General features: G+C 45.2%; 1 protein-coding gene across 1 annotated transcript in view; it reads left to right on the forward strand.

The window, feature by feature from the left end:
* LOC144723020 (cytoplasmic phosphatidylinositol transfer protein 1-like) overlaps positions 1 to 18,048 on the forward strand; it is a 98,725-nt gene extending 80,677 nt beyond the window's left edge. Inside the window, exons 4-10 of the mRNA XM_078601535.1 lie at positions 1,209 to 1,297; positions 10,440 to 10,447; positions 10,572 to 10,643; positions 12,572 to 12,667; positions 13,781 to 13,936; positions 14,705 to 14,768; positions 15,337 to 18,048. Of these exons, the coding sequence (XP_078457661.1) occupies positions 1,209 to 1,297; positions 10,440 to 10,447; positions 10,572 to 10,643; positions 12,572 to 12,667; positions 13,781 to 13,936; positions 14,705 to 14,768; positions 15,337 to 15,605 (754 nt within the window). The 3' untranslated portion in view covers positions 15,606 to 18,048. The remainder of the gene's footprint in view (positions 1 to 1,208; positions 1,298 to 10,439; positions 10,448 to 10,571; positions 10,644 to 12,571; positions 12,668 to 13,780; positions 13,937 to 14,704; positions 14,769 to 15,336) is intronic.
* The last annotated feature ends 749 nt before the right edge of the window (positions 18,049 to 18,797 follow it).

Consider the following 18,797-nt stretch of genomic DNA (forward strand, 5'->3'; position numbering starts at 1 on the left):
TAAATTCCTCTTCATATGCACATTCTTTTTGTTAAGGCGCTCTTCCACCTCCAACCTAGTTTATATATAAGCTCCTAGCTTGGTAGTGTCTCATTCTTCACCTGAGGACGGCTGCTTGCGTTGTGGCCGAAACGTCGTGAGAATTATTTCATTTTATAATGTTTTATTTTTATTATTTTATTACTTCCCTTCTACGTGACTTTACCGAAAGAACCAAGAAGATGAATCCCTGCAGTCACGAAAGCTTTAAATCGAAATCGTTTAACATTTGTTTGTAGTTTGTTTAACATTGACTGCATGGAGCACCCCCCCCCCCCCCCTGAGTTATTGAATGCAATATCTTTACTCACGGCCATGCCCTCGAGTTGATGTGGTGTGGAGGGTGCAGAGGTCAACATATCGTGCCTGTCTGTGCGCACTGCCGTTTTAAAGATGATTCCGAATGCCTGATTATTTATGGGCTATTTTGTAGGTACGTTTATATTTACAGTTTTACTTAATCATGTCAGCACAACGTCACTGTTTTATTGAGTAGTGTGCTATTGTGATAAAATGAAGATAATATTTAGGTGCAGTGGATGGGTATATGTGTGTATTTCTCATTTGAGTTAACTATTTTTGACAACAATAACATTCTCTGCGCACCATTAGCAATGCCACGCCAAATATTGATTCGTGTGATGCTGTCAATTATGTTTCAGGTCACTTCAAATTAAATTAGCAGTGTTTATTTTACACAGTCACATTTAAATGCAGCACAGTGTGCTCTGCTCTAGAACATAAAATTAACCCCAATAAAAAAATTCGAAATCACATCCCCTTCTCTTTCTCCCCCTACCCCCACACACAAAGACAAAGAGCAAATTCCCCCTGTAGCCATACAGATTGTTGGGGCAAGTGCTGTTCACGAGTACCTGTTAAGCCCGGAACAGGGCACCAGGGGGTGGTGAGGCAGCACCATGTCTGGCCAACTCTGTTTCTCCAGTGGTGATGTTTGTGCAGCTCCTAATTTAAGACAGATTCGACCTTGGGAAGAACCAAGATCGCTTCAGATATTGTTAATTTTGTTTTCTATGAGTGAGAATTTAACTTAGTTTGTCGTGTTTGTAGCATTGTAGGCTAACCACGACACTCTCGCTTCTCCCTCTCTCCCATCACACACACACACACGCCAACACACAATCACGCCCAATGTTGTCCCTTCACAGTAAGTTGCCGAGCTGGGCTAAGGTGGTCGTTCCTCGGATTTTCTACATCACGGAGAAGGCATGGAACTACTACCCATACACGATCACAGGTGCGTGTCCCTGGGAGCCTACCCGTCGTGCCCAGAAAGCTTTTGCCACGAGTGCTGCAAGGATTCAGCGTTGCAGTGGAAGCCCCCATATCAGTACAAGTGTCATCCGATATCTGTTTAATGTTTATCTTACTTCATTGTAATTGTACCACGGTCAGTCTAAAGATAATCTGCCCGAGCCGTCTTATGCTACAGGGAATGTATTATTTAACATTCATTTAGGTTTTTGCAATAAATTATATTTTTCATGTGACAGTTGTTTTTTCCCTGATTATATATTTTCTCAATTGCTGTGCTTTACTTTTATTTTTCGATTTAAAGCTTTCGTGACTGCTGGGATTCATCTTCTTGGTTCTTTCGGTAAAGTCACGTAGAAGGGAAATAATAAAAAAATTAAAATAAAACATAATAGAATGCAATTCTCACGACGTTTCGGCCACAACGCAAGCAGCCGTCCTCAGGTGAAGAACAGGTCTGTCAGAAAGACAGCGTCTGAATGAAAATGCAGATATGGGATTAGTCACTACTTGTAGAATGCGTAAGTAGTGACTACTCCCATATCTTCATTTTCCATAAATATGCTAAATTCCTCTGTTGATATGCAAATGCATTTGTCAAGGCGCCCTTCCTCCCCTAACCCAGCTTAAATATACGCTGCCAAGCTTAGTGGTGTTCATTCAGACGCTGTCTTTCCGACAGACCTGTTCTTCACCTGAGGACGGCTGCTTGCGTTGTGGCCGAAACGTCGTGAGAATTGCATTTTATTATGTTTTATTTTTATTATTTTATTATTTCCGTTCTACGTGACTTTACTTTTGTTTTGCTTTGATGACTTTGGTGACCCTGGACACTTTTGTAAATTAGATCATTCTGATCTCTTGAGTTCTCACCTGGTTAAACAAAATATACAGCAAGGACTGTGCATTAACAATATCAATTTCCAATTCTTAGAGAAAGCGCATGCGTTAATGAGATCATTCAAACTGTTAAGAAAAGCAATTGGCTTTTTGGGCAGGATGTGTCGCTCAAAGATGATGGCCAAGAATAATAATGGAGTGGCAGCCAAGGAATTTAACACATCCGAGAGGACGTCCACTGGGGAGGTGGAGCTGTGAAATCCAATGGGAGGTGGTGGCGGCTTGGGGAGGTTTTCATTCAGCAGTGGATAAATCATGGCTCATAATGATGACTTCCAAGGCAGTCGCTGACAAAAAGTCATGAAGCTGTAGCAGACCTGGTCACTGATGTCAGTTGTATTCGGATTGAGGAAAGGTGTAGCGGCATTTGGCTTTTTAGACTCGGCAGCAGGATCAATGCGTTTGTGTTTTTGTTATTTTAACGCCATATGGGGTGGAGTGGAAACACACATGCGTGTGCGTGCGCAAGGAAATGGAATTTGTGATTTTACTCCACGGTGCCTCTAGGGTGCGTGGGTTGCACGCAATTCTATTGTTGGCACCAATCGCCCTAATGTGGGCTCAGCCGTCAGGAAGGTGGGCCTTGAGTGAGATGCTGCCTGGCTTCAAGGTGCCATTCTTGAAGCATGGCCAGGCTTTGATGGAATGCTCATGGGGCTTGTTCTGAGCAGCTGGGAGTTCAAGCGTGTTACAATGCTGAAATTAGCATCATGTCACGAGACTAAGAATCCATGTGGAAATCTCACATAGCAGTCAAATGTGGAAGATAATGGCCTGTGGCAGAGAATTTTCACAAGATCCCTACAAAAATTCCTGAAGTGACATTTTTAGCCTTTTATAGGGGGTGCACTTTTCCACAATCTATGAGATTGTTACATGATGGTCAGAGCGTAAACTTAGCCGAATAAAGTGCAATTGAAAACTTTACATGATGGGTGGACGTACCTAGACTATACAGTATTAGGAAGCCACTGGAGCTATGTGCTTTCAAATCTAAATTAAAAGCTAATTTCCTTACCACTGATATTTGTGTTTTGTTTATTGTTCTTCCCCCGCACATCCAATTAGCACGGTTGGCTATGTACATGTAATAAAAGACTTGACCACGATATCTGGCTCAGTGTCCTTTATTCGGTCCGTACTGCGTCCCCACACGGCTGTCTCTCTTATTCTCTCTGTGCTGGTTCCGATGTCACTCCAGTCCACATCAGCAGCCCCGCTGCTGTTCTTGTCGCTCTTACAGCCCCACAGCAGCTCCGCTGCTGTACTCTCACTCAGCTCCCTTGGCTGTTCCTGCTGCAGCTCTGACGGCCTCGTGCTGTCTCCTCTTCTCGTCGCTCCTGCGACTCCTGGCAGCCACCCCGCTGCTCCTCACACACAGCCTTACTGCCTATCTCTATCTGCAGCTTTACACCTCCCAGTAGCTCCCTACTGTTCCCAGGGTTGGCTCCCGCTTCTGACGGTGCCCCCTCGGCTCGTACGCCCGCGTGGCCCCACACCTTTTCATTCACACCCCGACTGCCTTCTCCTTCCGGTTTACCCGCTTAAGGACCCCCTACCTTTCACCCACGTCACCTGGCTCCGCCTCCTCGTGACGTCACATCCGGAAGGTCGCTTTCGCCCGCATTACACCACCCTCCCCCATAGAAAAAACCCAGCCGACCTCGGCTGAACAACACCAAAGCGTAATGCGGTGAACCGACCTTCCCCCTTAAAGGACACTAAGCATGCAATATAACAACAAGAACAACACACAAGTAACATCGACGAACGTACGAAAGCATGCGATAAATACGACGGCAAGAACAAGAACAATAACAACATACAATCAACGAAACGTAAGCGATTTGGAACGAGTGCGGGTCGCCGGCCCGTCCCGGACGGTCGGCGGCCCACTTGTAGAACGGGGACGCGATGGAACACGAGAAATGACAAGGGGTAATTCCCCTGCTGCGATTGGAAGTCCACCGACATCTCGTGTCCCTGACGAATCAGTCTTGGTCATATTCGGCGAATGCGCCTGCAGCGGGGTCGGAAGGGTCGCCGGGCTTGAAGGTCCCGCAGCCTTGGCAGGCGCCCTCCGAGCAGGCCCACTCCTCCCCCGCGGTGTCACGGTCGGCCTGTTTCGGAGGTTCCTTGGTCGGCTTGTCCGGTGTTGTGGGCTCCTGCTGCGGCGGACCCGGGAAGCGGGCCCAGCAATCTTTGGCGTAATGGCCCCTACGGCCGCAGCGGAAGCAATCGGCCTCGTTGCGCCGAAGCGCAGGTCCTGCGTCCCGGCGGCCCCGTCCCGATGGCGTAGCGCGCGGCCCCGGCCTTCCGCGTCCCGGCCATGGAGAGGAGGCAGCCGTCAGCTCCTGTGGACCCCGCTCATCCGGCACATAGATCGCCCTTGTGGGGTCCCACCCCATCGCGCCTCCTTCCTTGACGGGCCCACCCGTCCATGCCGCCACTTGCTTCCAGCGACGGAGATTAAACTGCGCGTCCAGACACTTTGCTGCCGCCCGGGACGTGAGCTTCTCATGCCCACACACAGGCATGGGGATCCCCAGATCCCGAGACAGCTCCAGCATTTTTCCCAATATGAGGGGCTCGAGCAGATCCTGTGGCGTGTCAGGATATGCTGCCATGGCCAGCTCCAACACCGCACCCCTGAACGCCACGGGCGATTCTTCGGGTGCTCGTTGTCGTTGAGCGAATCGCCGATGCGCGTCGTCAGGTGGCTCATAGGCGTCGGCCATTTCCTCAAAAACTCCACATAACGTCTTCTTCTTATCGGCCGTTATGGAACGGAAAAATCGCACAGATTCGTCGTCCAGTAGAGTCGGCAACACTTCCAAGGCCTCCGCATCGGTCCATCTTGCTGAACGAACCGCCGCCAAAAATCGGCAGGCGAAAGCGCTCCAATCGCCCCCGATAGAGAATTCCTTAACCGTAGTAAGGTGGCGACTCCGACTCCTCTTCACGCCGTCTTCCAATGATGGTTGTTGTGGAGGTAAATTCAAAATGGCGTCAGCCCGCGGCGTGGCCAAGATGGCGGTTTGGCGCCGCGGAGCGCGCAAGATGGCGTCTTCTTGCCGCGTGGCCAATGGCGGCGGCAGGGCAGGCAACGTGGCGGCCCGTGGAGCACCTTCTCGTTCCATCGTCGTCCTTGGCGTAACGAGGTGACACATGCGCCAGGACGTCCTTGAGTGTCTCCAGTTGTTCTGCCACCTGTTGCCATCTTTGCTCAGCGTCCGATGTTGTTGACGGACCCGCCATCGCGCCGACATCTTCCACGCCCGTCCCCGTGCTCGCCTCAGCAGGGCTCTCCTCCACCACCCCAGCAAAATCCGTGGTCGGAGGGAATTCGTCGTCGTCGGACGAAGAAGCCGATGCTGGCGCCGGGGGAATTTTCTTCCTTACTTGCTTAGACATGCCGTTTCACTTCTGACCCCAGTGTAATAAAAGACTTGACCACGATATCTGGCTCAGTGTCCTTTATTCGGTCCGTACTGCGTCCCCACACGGCTGTCTCTCTTATTCTCTCTGTGCTGGTTCCGATGTCACTCCAGTCCACATCAGCAGCCCCGCTGCTGTTCTTGTCGCTCTTACAGCCCCACAGCAGCTCCGCTGCTGTACTCTCACTCAGCTCCCTTGGCTGTTCCTGCTGCAGCTCTGACGGCCTCGTGCTGTCTCCTCTTCTCGTCGCTCCTGCGACTCCTGGCAGCCACCCCGCTGCTCCTCACACACAGCCTTACTGCCTATCTCTATCTGCAGCTTTACACCTCCCAGTAGCTCCCTACTGTTCCCAGGGTTGGCTCCCGCTTCTGACGGTGCCCCCTCGGCTCGTACGCCCGCGTGGCCCCACACCTTTTCATTCACACCCCGACTGCCTTCTCCTTCCGGTTTACCCGCTTAAGGACCCCCTACCTTTCACCCACGTCACCTGGCTCCGCCTCCTCGTGACGTCACATCCGGAAGGTCGCTTTCGCCCGCATTACATACAGACTAAATGAAGTTCAACATACGTACATAAACTCAATACACTTGAGAACCTAATTTTTATCATGGGTAGCTAGCCAAATTCTGATCCAGAATCTCAGCCGTTCAGCTTCGTGCTTCGAGTCTTGAGCCACCTGGGCTTCTCCAAGGTGAATGTTTATACCGAGGCAAATTATTGAAGCAGTTATGGATCAAAATGATGAAATAGAGGCAAGCAAGAGCAAATGGAGTGCTTACGGAAACACGTATTTGACTGTTTAACACGTAGGCTTTCGCCACCAATATAATCCACAATAGAGGTTTCTTTCGGTTAGATCGCGTAAATATATAAATGTGTCGTTAAAACCCACCACCACCTGACACGACCAACTCGTAAGGGTTGTCACGTAAACAGAACGTGCCAATTCGTCACTAGTACAGCACTAACCGCTGTGTTGGAGAGTCAAGCCACAACATTTACACACTGAGTACGACGTTTCGCCAGTAATTACACCTAGCTTCATCAGGCGACAGACAGATTTGTGGAGAAATCTTACTGTTTCGTTTCTTATATAGAGGCGTAGATGTATTGACCACATTTCTGCGCTCTTGCATAATGTGAGGGGGGGGGGGCTTACTGAGGGAACGTACTATTCATGCATGTGAATTATGCGAGCCCTTTTAACTTATCCTTCCTGTCTATTGTGTTTATTAAAATATCCCTACCAACGGTAATCCCTATTGAAGTACGCTGCCCATTATAGGCATGCATTTAAATAATGTATAATTCGATTATTCGCTTCCACGCAGCACTAAGACGGTAGCTATCAGAACGTTAAAGTTATTTTGATTTTTTTCAATTTCGATAGATTCTCTAATTAGTCTTGGCCAGTAGTTGCTAGTTTTGCACAGAACTTCAACATCATCAAAATCAATTGATCGTCCTTGTTGGCACGCGTGTTCTGCTGCTGCTGACAGTTGCATTTGGGATAATTTAATATTTTTCTGATGTTCTTTTTGTCTCGTGCTGATCATTCGTCCTGTTTGCCCAACATAACATTTACCACACGTGCAGTTAATCCTGTACACACCTTCTGTTGATAGCTTCGGTAATACATCTTTTGTACCAGATATTAAATTCTGTATTTTATGTACCGTGTCAAATCTGACTCGGATGTTTTGTTGTTTCAAACATCTGGCTAGTTTAAATTTCGACTTAAAGCTTTCGTGACTGCAGGGATTCATCTTCTTGGTTCTTTCGGTAAAGTCACGTAGAAGGGAAGTAATAAAATAATAAAAATAAAACAAGCAGCCGTCCTTGCGTTGTGGCCGAAACGTCGTGAGAATTTTTTTATTATGTTTTATTTTTATTATTTTATTACTTCCCTTATACGTGACTTTACCGAAAGAACCAAGAAGATCTGGCTAGTTTATCAGTTACTCCCGCAATATACGGCATTTTGATCGTTTTAATTACAATGCTCTTGTTATTTGATTTGGTTTTGGTATTTAATGGTATTCAATGCCCATTTGATTTGTGCATCATTGTAAGAGTTCATTTGCAGCGCTTCTATAACATGTTTGATTTCACTTCTCAGACTGTCACCATCTGACACTTTCTTAGCCCGATGAATGAGCGTCTTGATAAGAGCAGATTTCTGTGCGGGGTGATGGTGTGACTGGATTCAGATATGCGTCAGTTTGTGTTTTCTTTCAGTAAACGCTGTGTTATTTTACCATTTCTACCCCGTCCGAGCAGAATATCCAGAAATGGTAGAGTTCTGTCAACTTCCACTTCCATGGTGAAATGGATGGATGGTTTTTGCGAGTTGAAATTATTTAGAAATGCGTTCAGTGCATGTTTGCCGTGTGGCCAGACCACCTATGTGTCATCCACATATCTAAACCAAGCAGATGGTTTTAGTGTGCTTGAAGCTATTGCTTTTGTTTCAGAATCTTCCATGTACAAATTCGCTATCACAGGAGAAAAAATTAACCCGTAAAAACAAAGTTTTTCACTATAAATCCTTTATATGCGTGGCGGCTAGATTCCTCTCGTCCTCTGGCTTGAGATGGCTGCCACCTATGGGTCAGATGATTGCCTGCCACCATTAAGCAATTGGTAATTAAATATAAAAAAAAATTCCCTAAAAAGTGTAACATTTTGGAAAAATTGGATCACGGGAAGTGGGTTAAAAAACGACCGAAAGATTTGCACGGTCGTAAGCGCGCAAGCAAGCAAGCAAGTGAACTTAATATAAAGGATTTAAAAAGGAGAGCCCATTGCTGCTCCTTCCTTTTGTTTATAGAAGTCACCTTGCCACAAGAAGTAGGTGTTCTTTAGACAGTGTTCAGCTAGTCTTGGGATGTCTTTGGCTAAACCTTTGTTCGTTACCAGAGTGTCGAGTAATTTAATTGACTCATTGACCAGAACCCTCGTGAACAGAGAGGTCACATCAAAACTTACGAGAATATTATTAGGATTAAACTTAATATCTTTAATTATATTTACGAGATGTTCAGAGTTTTTGATGAACGAAGAGGTCCTACCGATGTAGTGCTGTATCTGTTTGGTTACGTATTGTGCTAATTTGTACGTGGCAGAGCCTATTGTACGAACTATGGGTCTGAATGGGACATAAGGTTTGTTAATTTTTGGTAGCCCATAAAGTCTTGGTGGTTTTGATGCCCCGTGAGGACTATGATAATAAAATACAAGATTTACTCGATGAAGGTAGCTACCTTAAAATTAAACGAGACCCAACCAGCACATTGGAACGTAAAATGACGGCAATCATTGCCAAGTCATCAATTCCCAAGGAAAAGCAGTACCTGATCAAACCAAGGGCATCAAAACCACAGGATTAACTGCACGTGTAGTAAATGTTATGTTGGGCAAATAGGACGAATGATCAGCACGAGACTAAAAGAACAGAGAAATATTAAATTCTCCCAAAGCAATTGTAAGCAGTAGCCGAACACGCGTGCCAACAAGGACACTCTATTGATTTTGATAATGTTGAAGTTTGGTGCAAAACTAGCTACTACTGGCCAAGACTAATTAGAGAATATATGGAAATTTAAAGAAATCAAAAATAACTTTAACCGTTGGGATAGCTACCGTCTTAGTGCTGCGTGGAAGCGAATCATCATTTTAATGAACACAATAAACTGGAAGGACAAGTTCAAAGGGCTCGCATAATGCACATGCATCATGTACATTGCCTCAGTAATCCCCCCCCCACATTGTGCAAGAGCGTAGACGGGTGGTCAACACATCTACGCCTCTACATAAGGAACGGAACAGGTGGACTTCTCCACAAATATGTCTGTCGCCTGATGAAGCTAGTTGTAATTACTGGCGAAACGTCGTACTTAGTTTGTAAATGTTGTGGCTTGACTCTCCAACACACCGGTTAGTGCTGTACTAGTGACGAATTGGCACGTTCTGTTTACGTGACAACCCTTACGAGTTGGCTGTGTCGGGTGGTGGTGGGTTTTAACGACACATTTATATATTTACGCGATCTAACCCCAAAAAACTCTAATATGGACGTATTTGACTATGAAAGGAACCACATTGCTTGATGTGGCTGGCGAATAACGTTTTACAATTCGTAGCTGTAACATGAATCGGACGATTACACTGAGAGACAGGAAGAGGAGCTCTTGGATCAGGGCACAAACAATTAAAACATTTGTAATAATTGTCAACAATCGTGGGACTGGGCAGGACACATCATGGCTAGAAAGGGTGCTTGTCATGGACAGCATGGAAGCCAAAGGAGGAGAGAAAGTAGGCAAGCCTTTATTCAGCAGTGGATAGACCATGGCTGATGATGATATTTATAATACACCAAGGCCACAAGGTCTACGTCTATCGGAACAAACACAAGCCCCTGTAGTTGTGAACACTTCAACATTACCCGGACAAGCAGACCATCACAACCCCAGTGCTGCAATCGCGTGTTTTTCATTTGTAATTTGGATGCCAGATGCATGAGGTGTTGGTGTACAGTGAGCTTAACTGAATTGCCATCAATTTACAGACTTTGTTTTCAGACATACCTGGTAATTGTGCTATAATAAGTTCTAGGCAATTTGGAAGAAATTGTTGAATTCGATTCTGTTTTGTGTTTTGATCATTACATCACTGTTGACGCCTGCATATTACTGCCTTTGTGATAAATCGGCATGGTTAATAATATTGTTTTCTCATTGTGTTTTTTTCTCTGAACTCCACTAAATATCATCACTCTCGCCAGAATATACGGTAAGATTAATTCGTAACGTTTTCAATACAACTGCCCACTGAAAGCTCATAAATGTGTTTCAAAAGTTATTGGAGCTCTCCGTTATTATGGTGCCAATGCAGTTGTGTGTTTGTGGTGTCTCAGTGCTCTTTCCTTCCCAAGTTCTCCATTTACATTAAAACAAAGTACGAAGACAACAATGGATCGAACGATCACGTGAGTTTCACGAGACCTTCCCAGTGAACACAGCATTTAATTTCACTTTAGATCATTGCGGACAATACATTAACATCGACTGTTTCAATAGACATTATTTTTTTTTATTAGAAAAGTAATTCGGAACATTTCTTTTACCGGAATAAGATTCAAATAATTCCTCTCGCTTTCACTTTATTGTTCAACTCATTAATGATCATTGTCACCTCAATAATGAAGCTGCTATTGTATCTGCAATTTTTACATGTGTAGTACCGTCGAATACAGGTCGACACCCGGGGTTGAGGCACACTGAGGTTTATTACAACAAACGTTGTGACATACACACTTGAGGGGGTATCGGCCCCCTCACCCGTCTATCTGAGGACACACCTCCTAGCTAACCCTAGCCTGCCTCAGAGTCCTCCTCTCGTGGACTAGGGGAGGCTATCTTGGCCCGACACTGGTCAGTCGGGCCCGGTACTCAGAGTCCAGACCAACACTGGCTCTGGCTCTGGCACCACGCCACTGGCTCGAGCCTGCGCGGTCCTGACAAGGACGGCGTAGCAGGGGGAGACCAGGGCTCTATCTCGGACGTCTTCCGTCTTCTCTTCTTAGCTAACCCAACTCTCCCTAGCCCCCCGATACATTCCCCTTTTATACATCCCCCTCCCTGAGGGGTGGGGCCCCGGGGGATCGTAACGTCCGAAGCGCGGACGTCGTAGAGGGCACCTGCCCGTGCACTGACGTAGCCCCGCCCACTGTGCTAGTTTCCCGTAGGATCCCATACATATCAGCTCGACACATATTTCTTCCGTAAGACCCCTACACATGTGCTGTAAAGTTGGTCGTATACTTATTCTATGGTTCTTTCGGTAAAGTCGCGTAGATAGAAAAAATTAACAACAATAAAATAATAAAAATGAAAATAAAGTGAATATCACGACGCGATTAAAACGCCGTGATATTTGTATTATTTTTGATTCACTTTATTTTTATTTGTATTCTTTTATTGTTATTACTTTTCTATCTACGTGACTATACCGAAAGAACCATAGAATATTAATTCCTGTAGTCACGAATTTTTAAGTAAAAATTTGGTCGGATACTGCTTGGTGCAATGGTGAGCACACTGGATTTGATCTCCTGGCACAGCAGTTTAAACAATGGGAAAGTTTTTTGACTCCCACCGCCTCTTTCTACCCAGCAGTCTAAATGGTACACCACGGTTATTTGATTAACAGGACGTAATGTGGGTACTCCCACCTCTTCAAGAGCGCTGTTTCTGGAGTATCCAAAACTGACTCAGGACTAACGGAGGACTGCCAACAGAAATTATTATAGCACAAAGGCAAAGATACCCATAAATCCTTAACAAACTGTTGGGGCAGGTGCTGTTAGCGAGCACCTCTGAAGGCCAGCATAGCACACGAGGGGGTGGGTGGCCAGCACCACCCCCGGCCGCCTTTGTCTCCCCAGTGGCGATGTTTAAACACGGCACAGGTGCTTATTTGAGGCTGAATCGACCTAGGGGAGGCCCAGCACTGGTTAAAATAATTGTCACTGGTGTTGGCAGTGAGCAGGAATCTAACTCTGGTCCCCAGGTTCGTAGCGCAGTGCGCTAACAGCTACACGACTGCTGCACACGAACACTCAACCGTGCTGTGTGTGTGAAGTCGAACGGCAAGGTTTGTTTGGCTGATATCCAACATGTTTAGAGCCCAAGTGATGCCTAGGAGTGTTGTAAATTTGCTTGGCATTGTTGAGATCCCGATGGTGCGCGAGTGAGTCCCCACTGCACTGCGAATGTTTTCGCAAAGTCTCAAGTGGATGCCCATTTTCTCTTTAAATCTCACGCCTGTCGAATGGTGCGAGCACAATGTTTTGTTTTTGGTCACTTTGCTTGTCTTACCGCAATTGTCGTTGTGGGATTTGCCGTTTGGTTACAGATATTCTCTGACGAACAAAACAATGCCGACAAGGAAGTTTGCTCGTTGGATATTGCCTATGATGAAATCCCGGAGAGATATTACAAAGAGTCGGAGGTGAGATATTAATCAATTAAGCTAGTGTTGCGTGACCATTAAGTTAGGGTCTCATTTTCGATGCTCATTTTTATCTGCCCACGTAGAAATTTTATAGCAGGGTTCTTTTTATGCCGGCTACATTTAAAACTGGCAGGAGGTCAATATGGCGAGTAATACTTTGTCGAAGTCGATAGTGGTGATTCACTTAATACAATTGTCCCTCTTATGGGAATGCGAAGTTTCCATAACGGACGCAAGACTGCAAACAGAAATGAGCACTTGAGCGTGGGTTACCTTTGTTAAAAGTATTTAAAATACATAGGTTAACCCCCCACCCCCAGCCGACTAGAGGTGTATAGATTAATATCGATTCTTAGTTGATTGATATTGATTACTCTTATAATGCATGAATATACTACATTATTTACATTCACATTAGCATACAAAATATAAGAGCAAAAAGGCGGTGGCTTATCCAAGTGGTGAGTGGGTACCACTGAGAACCTGGATTCAAATCCAGGCAGCTTCCCCTGATTAAACTGGGTTCTCAAGTGTAGTTAGTTGATGGTCTGAGCCCTTGTCACCAATGAATGCACTACAATAACACCACTGTGAATTTGGTTCTGAACTTCAATTAGCTGGAATCCAAATCTGAGTATTAAAATACGATTTACTGTCATGTGACAAATGTTACTCTCTCTACCAGGGCAGTTGGAAAAGTGCTGCCCAATAATGTGCAGATGTGAGATTACTTAAAGTGTTTTCAGAAGTAGTTATGTGATTGCTGCTTCCATGGGCTGGCCTCTAACACAAACAATTGCACTGCTGTACCAGTGATTTGAATGGATTCTTATTCTCAATTCATAATGCTTACAGCATAATCGGGATACAAATGGGGACTTCCATTGTTCAGCCTATCTATTCACCCACCCACGTGGTGTTCTCCTCAGCTACATGTAAATCAGTGCCGTTACTGTCCAGGGTTAGTTGCTGCTAGCCGGTTCTGCAATCTACTCGTGTCGGAAAAGATCTGTAAATCTTATGAATCATAAATAAAGCACCTTTTTGTAGTCCAATTGTACTTCATATTGTTTTTATGGGGCTCCTCTGTCTGTGCATAACACGAGCCAGGACCTACGGGGGTTCATGTCGACGCGTACGGCCCGCGGGCCGCTGCTGGAGGGCTGGCGGAATGACACGACGCCTGTCATGTGCTCCTACAAGCTGGTCACCGTCAAGTTCGAAGTGTGGGGGCTCCAGACTCGAGTCGAACAGTTTGTTCACAAGGTGAGCCACAGGGTCACCAACTTCCTGATTTTATCGACACATTACACAGGCGATACGAATAGATTTTTTTAAAAAATTTTTACCAACGGAACATATTTGTTACACGTCAGATATCACCGTGATGATGATGTTACTTCCTCATATACATGAGTTTTGCCTGGGTACTCCAGTTTTCTCCCACATTTAAAACAGCAATGGCCAAATATCCCAATGTAAGGCCTACCTGAAAAAAAGTGTCTTAGGACTCATTAAGGCATTCCTGGATAGATAATTATTATTACAACTCAAACTAGTCAATCATGAACATCTTATTTTATAAAGCAGAAGGGAAATTGGACAACTGTATACCGGGTTCAACCTTGTTAGGAATCATCAGCACAGTATCACCATCGTTGGCCAGAAGTTTGACTAATTGGAGTTGGGGGTCAAGTGGCAAGCAGTGTACGTGATGTAAGGACCGATCTCTTTGTCACCATCGTGGCTTTTGTTGTCTGGAAATCACCTCGTGTGTGGCATTGTTGCTCTCCTTGCCAGCCCGCACGCATGCTCTTGTCCAATAGGTTTATCGTAATTTGCAGAGTGTGAGTGTTGGCTTCTTGAGGCAGAGTAGTGCTGTTTTGTGATGAGTAAGAGCATATCACCCTCTGCTGACACTGTCTGGCAGTGTCATTGCACAAAGCACCTGCGAGGCATGACACTGCATGGACAAGCTGTCCTTGTATCATTTGTCTTCTCTTGCCTGACCTTTCTGGGGTTTTACTCTGGCAGGCCATCAGGGATGTGCTCCTGACCGGACACAGGCAGGCCTTCGCGTGGGTGGACGAGTGGTACGGTAAGGACACTATCACAATTCCCCATTGTTTATAAGCAGGCGAGAGGCGATTGAGACTGAAAGTCTGTTTGTCAAGGGAGACCTGTGGTAAACAAGTGTAAGGGATACCGAGAGGCATACACTTTTTGGAAATAAATAAATAAATAAATATGCACTCACCGGGTCTAACGGCTTTGGCGTATAGGATGATGCTGAATCATAATCATTATTAGCATCACATGTGTGTTAGATAGCACAGAATTGACCATGTTTGAGACTTCAATTACTCGGCATGTGTATAGCGGTCTAAGATATAGGTTGCTGGCTATATTAACTGGGTATTTTCCCCCTAAACTGTTCTGTTATATATATATAAAAAAAAGAGTTGTCTCCAGGCAATCCAGCTTCCTCAAAAGCTATGCCCAGAGCTTAAGATCTCACTGAATATTTTACACGTTGCTGGAGGACTGGAAGGTAGCACGTGATTCTTATCCACTGCCATAGCAAGAGGTGTACTTGATGGGGTATGGCAGGAGTCCTGGATTTCTCTGGCTGAAATTACGCCCTGGCTATGCCGCCATTTGCGCAGGAATGACGATGGAGGAGGTGCGGGAGTATGAGCGCAACACGCAGGAGGCGACCAACAAGAAGCTGGGCATCCTGCCACCCGTCATTCTCATCTGCGAGCCGGCCGTGCAGCCCGTCACACGCAGCGCGCCGCCTAGCGCCCCCTCTACGCCCATCACCTCCGAGCCGCCCGACTTCCTGGGGCCGCCCAAGGAGCGCCAGCGCAAGACGTCGGCGCCGGAGACGCTCACACTGCCGCAAAGTCACTGCCGTCCGAGCAGCCTACCCTAACCGAGCCTCGACAACTGACTCGGCAAACTGAGGACCACCGCCCACCACCCTCTCGCGGTGCGGCAGCATTTCTCATCCGAAGAAACTCTCGCGTTGTAAACGGGGCCCAGCGGAAAAGAACACAATGCCAAAAACACAACCTTCCTGCCCACCATGACTCTGCTGCTTCTTGTATCTGAGGCAGATTCGTACCAAGAGAGGATGTTTTTTCTGCGGTTCACACCCAGCAGCATCACCACCTTCGCTGGAACACTCAAATGAGCCATCACCACTGACTGAATGTGGATCCCCCACTGTCTCCACTGCCTGGGGATATTCACGGATAATACACACACTGGTGCCAATGGCCCATGGCCTCAAAACTCAATATAGTCACCTACACGTAGTTGCACAAGTTAGATGTTTTAGATTACGTTTGACAGGATGTGAGGTATTTTTGTGGTCAAATGTAGAAGTTGCAATGTGCTTTTGTTGCCATAATTTATTCTGGAGTATGCCAAAAGTGGCCAAAAAAAGAGGTACTTGCGCTTTTGCTTCAACAGAAAGGATTCAGGAGCTGCATTAGTTCGTAAATTCATGTTTTTGTTATATTTTACATTGGAAAGTTATATTCATAAATCTGAGTTTCCATTGCACTGTTTGACTCAAACAACTGATGTTTATTCGATGCAAATTTGGAAAATGAACAATAATAAAATGTACATTGTGAGTAGGATATAAAATGTACACATTTATTAATTATTTTGTCAAATAATGCACAATAATAAAATCAGTTTAACACGTAGGCTTTCGCGACCAATATTGTTCATAATCAACGATTTTTGGGTTTAGATCGCGTTATTTATAAATGTGTCGTAACCCTCCACCACCCGACACGGCCAATCAGTAAAAAAAGTGTCACGTTGACAAAAGACAAATAGTTCACTGCTTTAGCCCACCGGTGTGTTGAAGCGTGAAACCACAACATTTACAATTTGAGTACGACGTTTCGCTGGTAATTGCATCCAGCATCATCGGGCAATTCGCCAGAATGGTGAGGCTCTGCTGTGTCTCCCGTTCTTATATAGAGCAGCAGCAGGGTGACGTCATCATTAACTCATTAACTCATCAGGTGCAAAGATTTGAGGGGGGGGGGTTATTGTAATTATATACTTGATTAGTAATAAGGCTATTGTTACGATGCGAGTTGTAGATTAGTAATCATTTGGAATGTGTTCTATTGTGATTATGCTACATTAATAATCAGTTAGTGCTTGTTTCCCTTATAAGGAATTGTAATGCATCTTATTTAATAATACGCTTCCAGGCCGCACTAAGCCTGTAGCTGTCTGAGCGATTAAAGTTATTTCTGTTTCTCTCAATCTCAATGGATTCTCTAATTAGTCTTTGCCAGTAGTAACTAGTTTTACACAAAATCAGCTTTATAAAGCGCCTTTCAAATTAGGAATCTCAAATATGAATATTTACATCAAAACAATGTCATGGCAGAAACGCTAATCAGAATGCTACTGGAAAATCAATGTGTAAATCACAGTACACATCACGCAGTAACAGCTGTGTAGGTTACCATGATTGTGCTGAATAGTTATCCGATGTGTTTTCGGGTCGTACTGTGCATTGTTTGGTACGATGTCTAACGTTTTGCACGTGGAGTCAAACTTTGGATATGTATGTTTAACTTCTTTCGCGCACCATACATCATATTGTACAATGCAAAGTACAACCCGAAGACACATCCAAGAGGCAAGTTATTCAACTTAAGCAAATACTTTGATGAAAATAAGTCACATTATTTACCCTCCTTATATAATAATCCAGAATGAGGGGCAGTCAAAAACATTTGAGTGCGATTTGATATAAAAAACAACGTTCCACCATCCCAGTGTTGAGCTTCTAGTCATATCATAGAATAAATAGATGTTAGAAGTGACTGTTTTAAACATTACAGCAAAGTGTTCATTGTCGGTTTGTGACTGCTTTTAGAATATTTTTCGTAACAATCCTGTATTTATACTGTAATATGTATCATTACAGTATCATTTTCACTTTCGTTTGGTCTTCTGTATCGGCTGTTTAGGTGACATGAATTCCCCCATGGGAGAGGAGGTGTTAATAGACAGTCACAGCCACACAAACGATTGCCCGGTCAGTGCAAGAGGATCACTATTTCACGGTGGTTATTGTTTTGTTTTTGTGAAGGGCAATGTTTGTCAGCTTTCGGAAGGGACAGAGGAATAATTTTGGACAAATAACGGTATTTGTTTTAGTTCGTATATCTTTTCTTATTCATGTGTGATGCAAATGCGAATTGTGCTGATTATGGTCTCTTGAAATACACAGCACTCAAACAGTAAGCTCAATACTCAAGTCAGTGGCCAGGAATGGAGATGTAATATATATCGATTTAAAGCTTTCGTGACTGCAGGGATTCATCTTCTTGGTTCTTTCGGTAAAGTCACGTAGAAGGTAAATACAAAATAAAAATTATATTATTGCATTATGCTTTCTTTTTATTATTTTATTATTTCCCTTCTACGTGACTTTACCGAAAGAACCAAGAAGATGTAATATATAGTGCAGTAGAATTCCTACTTGTGAGAAAGTGATGGGGGTAGGGAGGTGTACTGGCCAGATCCCATCTGTAATCTACCCGGCAAGAACAGGCAGCCATTCGCCGATTAGAACACCCCCAACTTCTATAGAGTGGCTGCCCCCTTGGTCGAGTGATACGCGCCATTTTCACGGAATCAGTCAAGCTCTCGAGTCAGTCAAGATACAGTCTGCTGGCAGAAGCCCTAAAAGCTCGATGCTTGATTGTGTTGACTTTTCTGAGAGCGGAGGCTTGAGTTCAGCAGTGCATATGCCCCCAGACTTTCTACCGACATGCCAGTCGCGTAGCGCCAGTTGGCATGGTCCTTGGGAAAAGAAGGAAATAAATAAATAAAGCCCTTGCGTGTCGGCGCTCCCAACTGTGTGTAGCCTGGCGCCCAACGGCCTGTGGGCCCCGGTGCAGTTGCATCGTCTGCACACTCGATAGCTATGCCACTGCCCCTCTGACGTTTACAACCACTTGTTGGTGTATGCTAAGCCAACTGTCTGCAAATATTAACCATTGAAACGCACATTCATTTGTTTACATTGTACGCATATAGCAGTACTAATACTGGTAGGAACCATCTGGTTCCACCAGCC

This window comes from Lampetra planeri, chromosome 1 (assembly GCF_965212315.1).
Source record: "Lampetra planeri chromosome 1, kcLamPlan1.2.h2, whole genome shotgun sequence".
Classification (NCBI taxonomy): domain Eukaryota; kingdom Metazoa; phylum Chordata; class Hyperoartia; order Petromyzontiformes; family Petromyzontidae; genus Lampetra; species Lampetra planeri.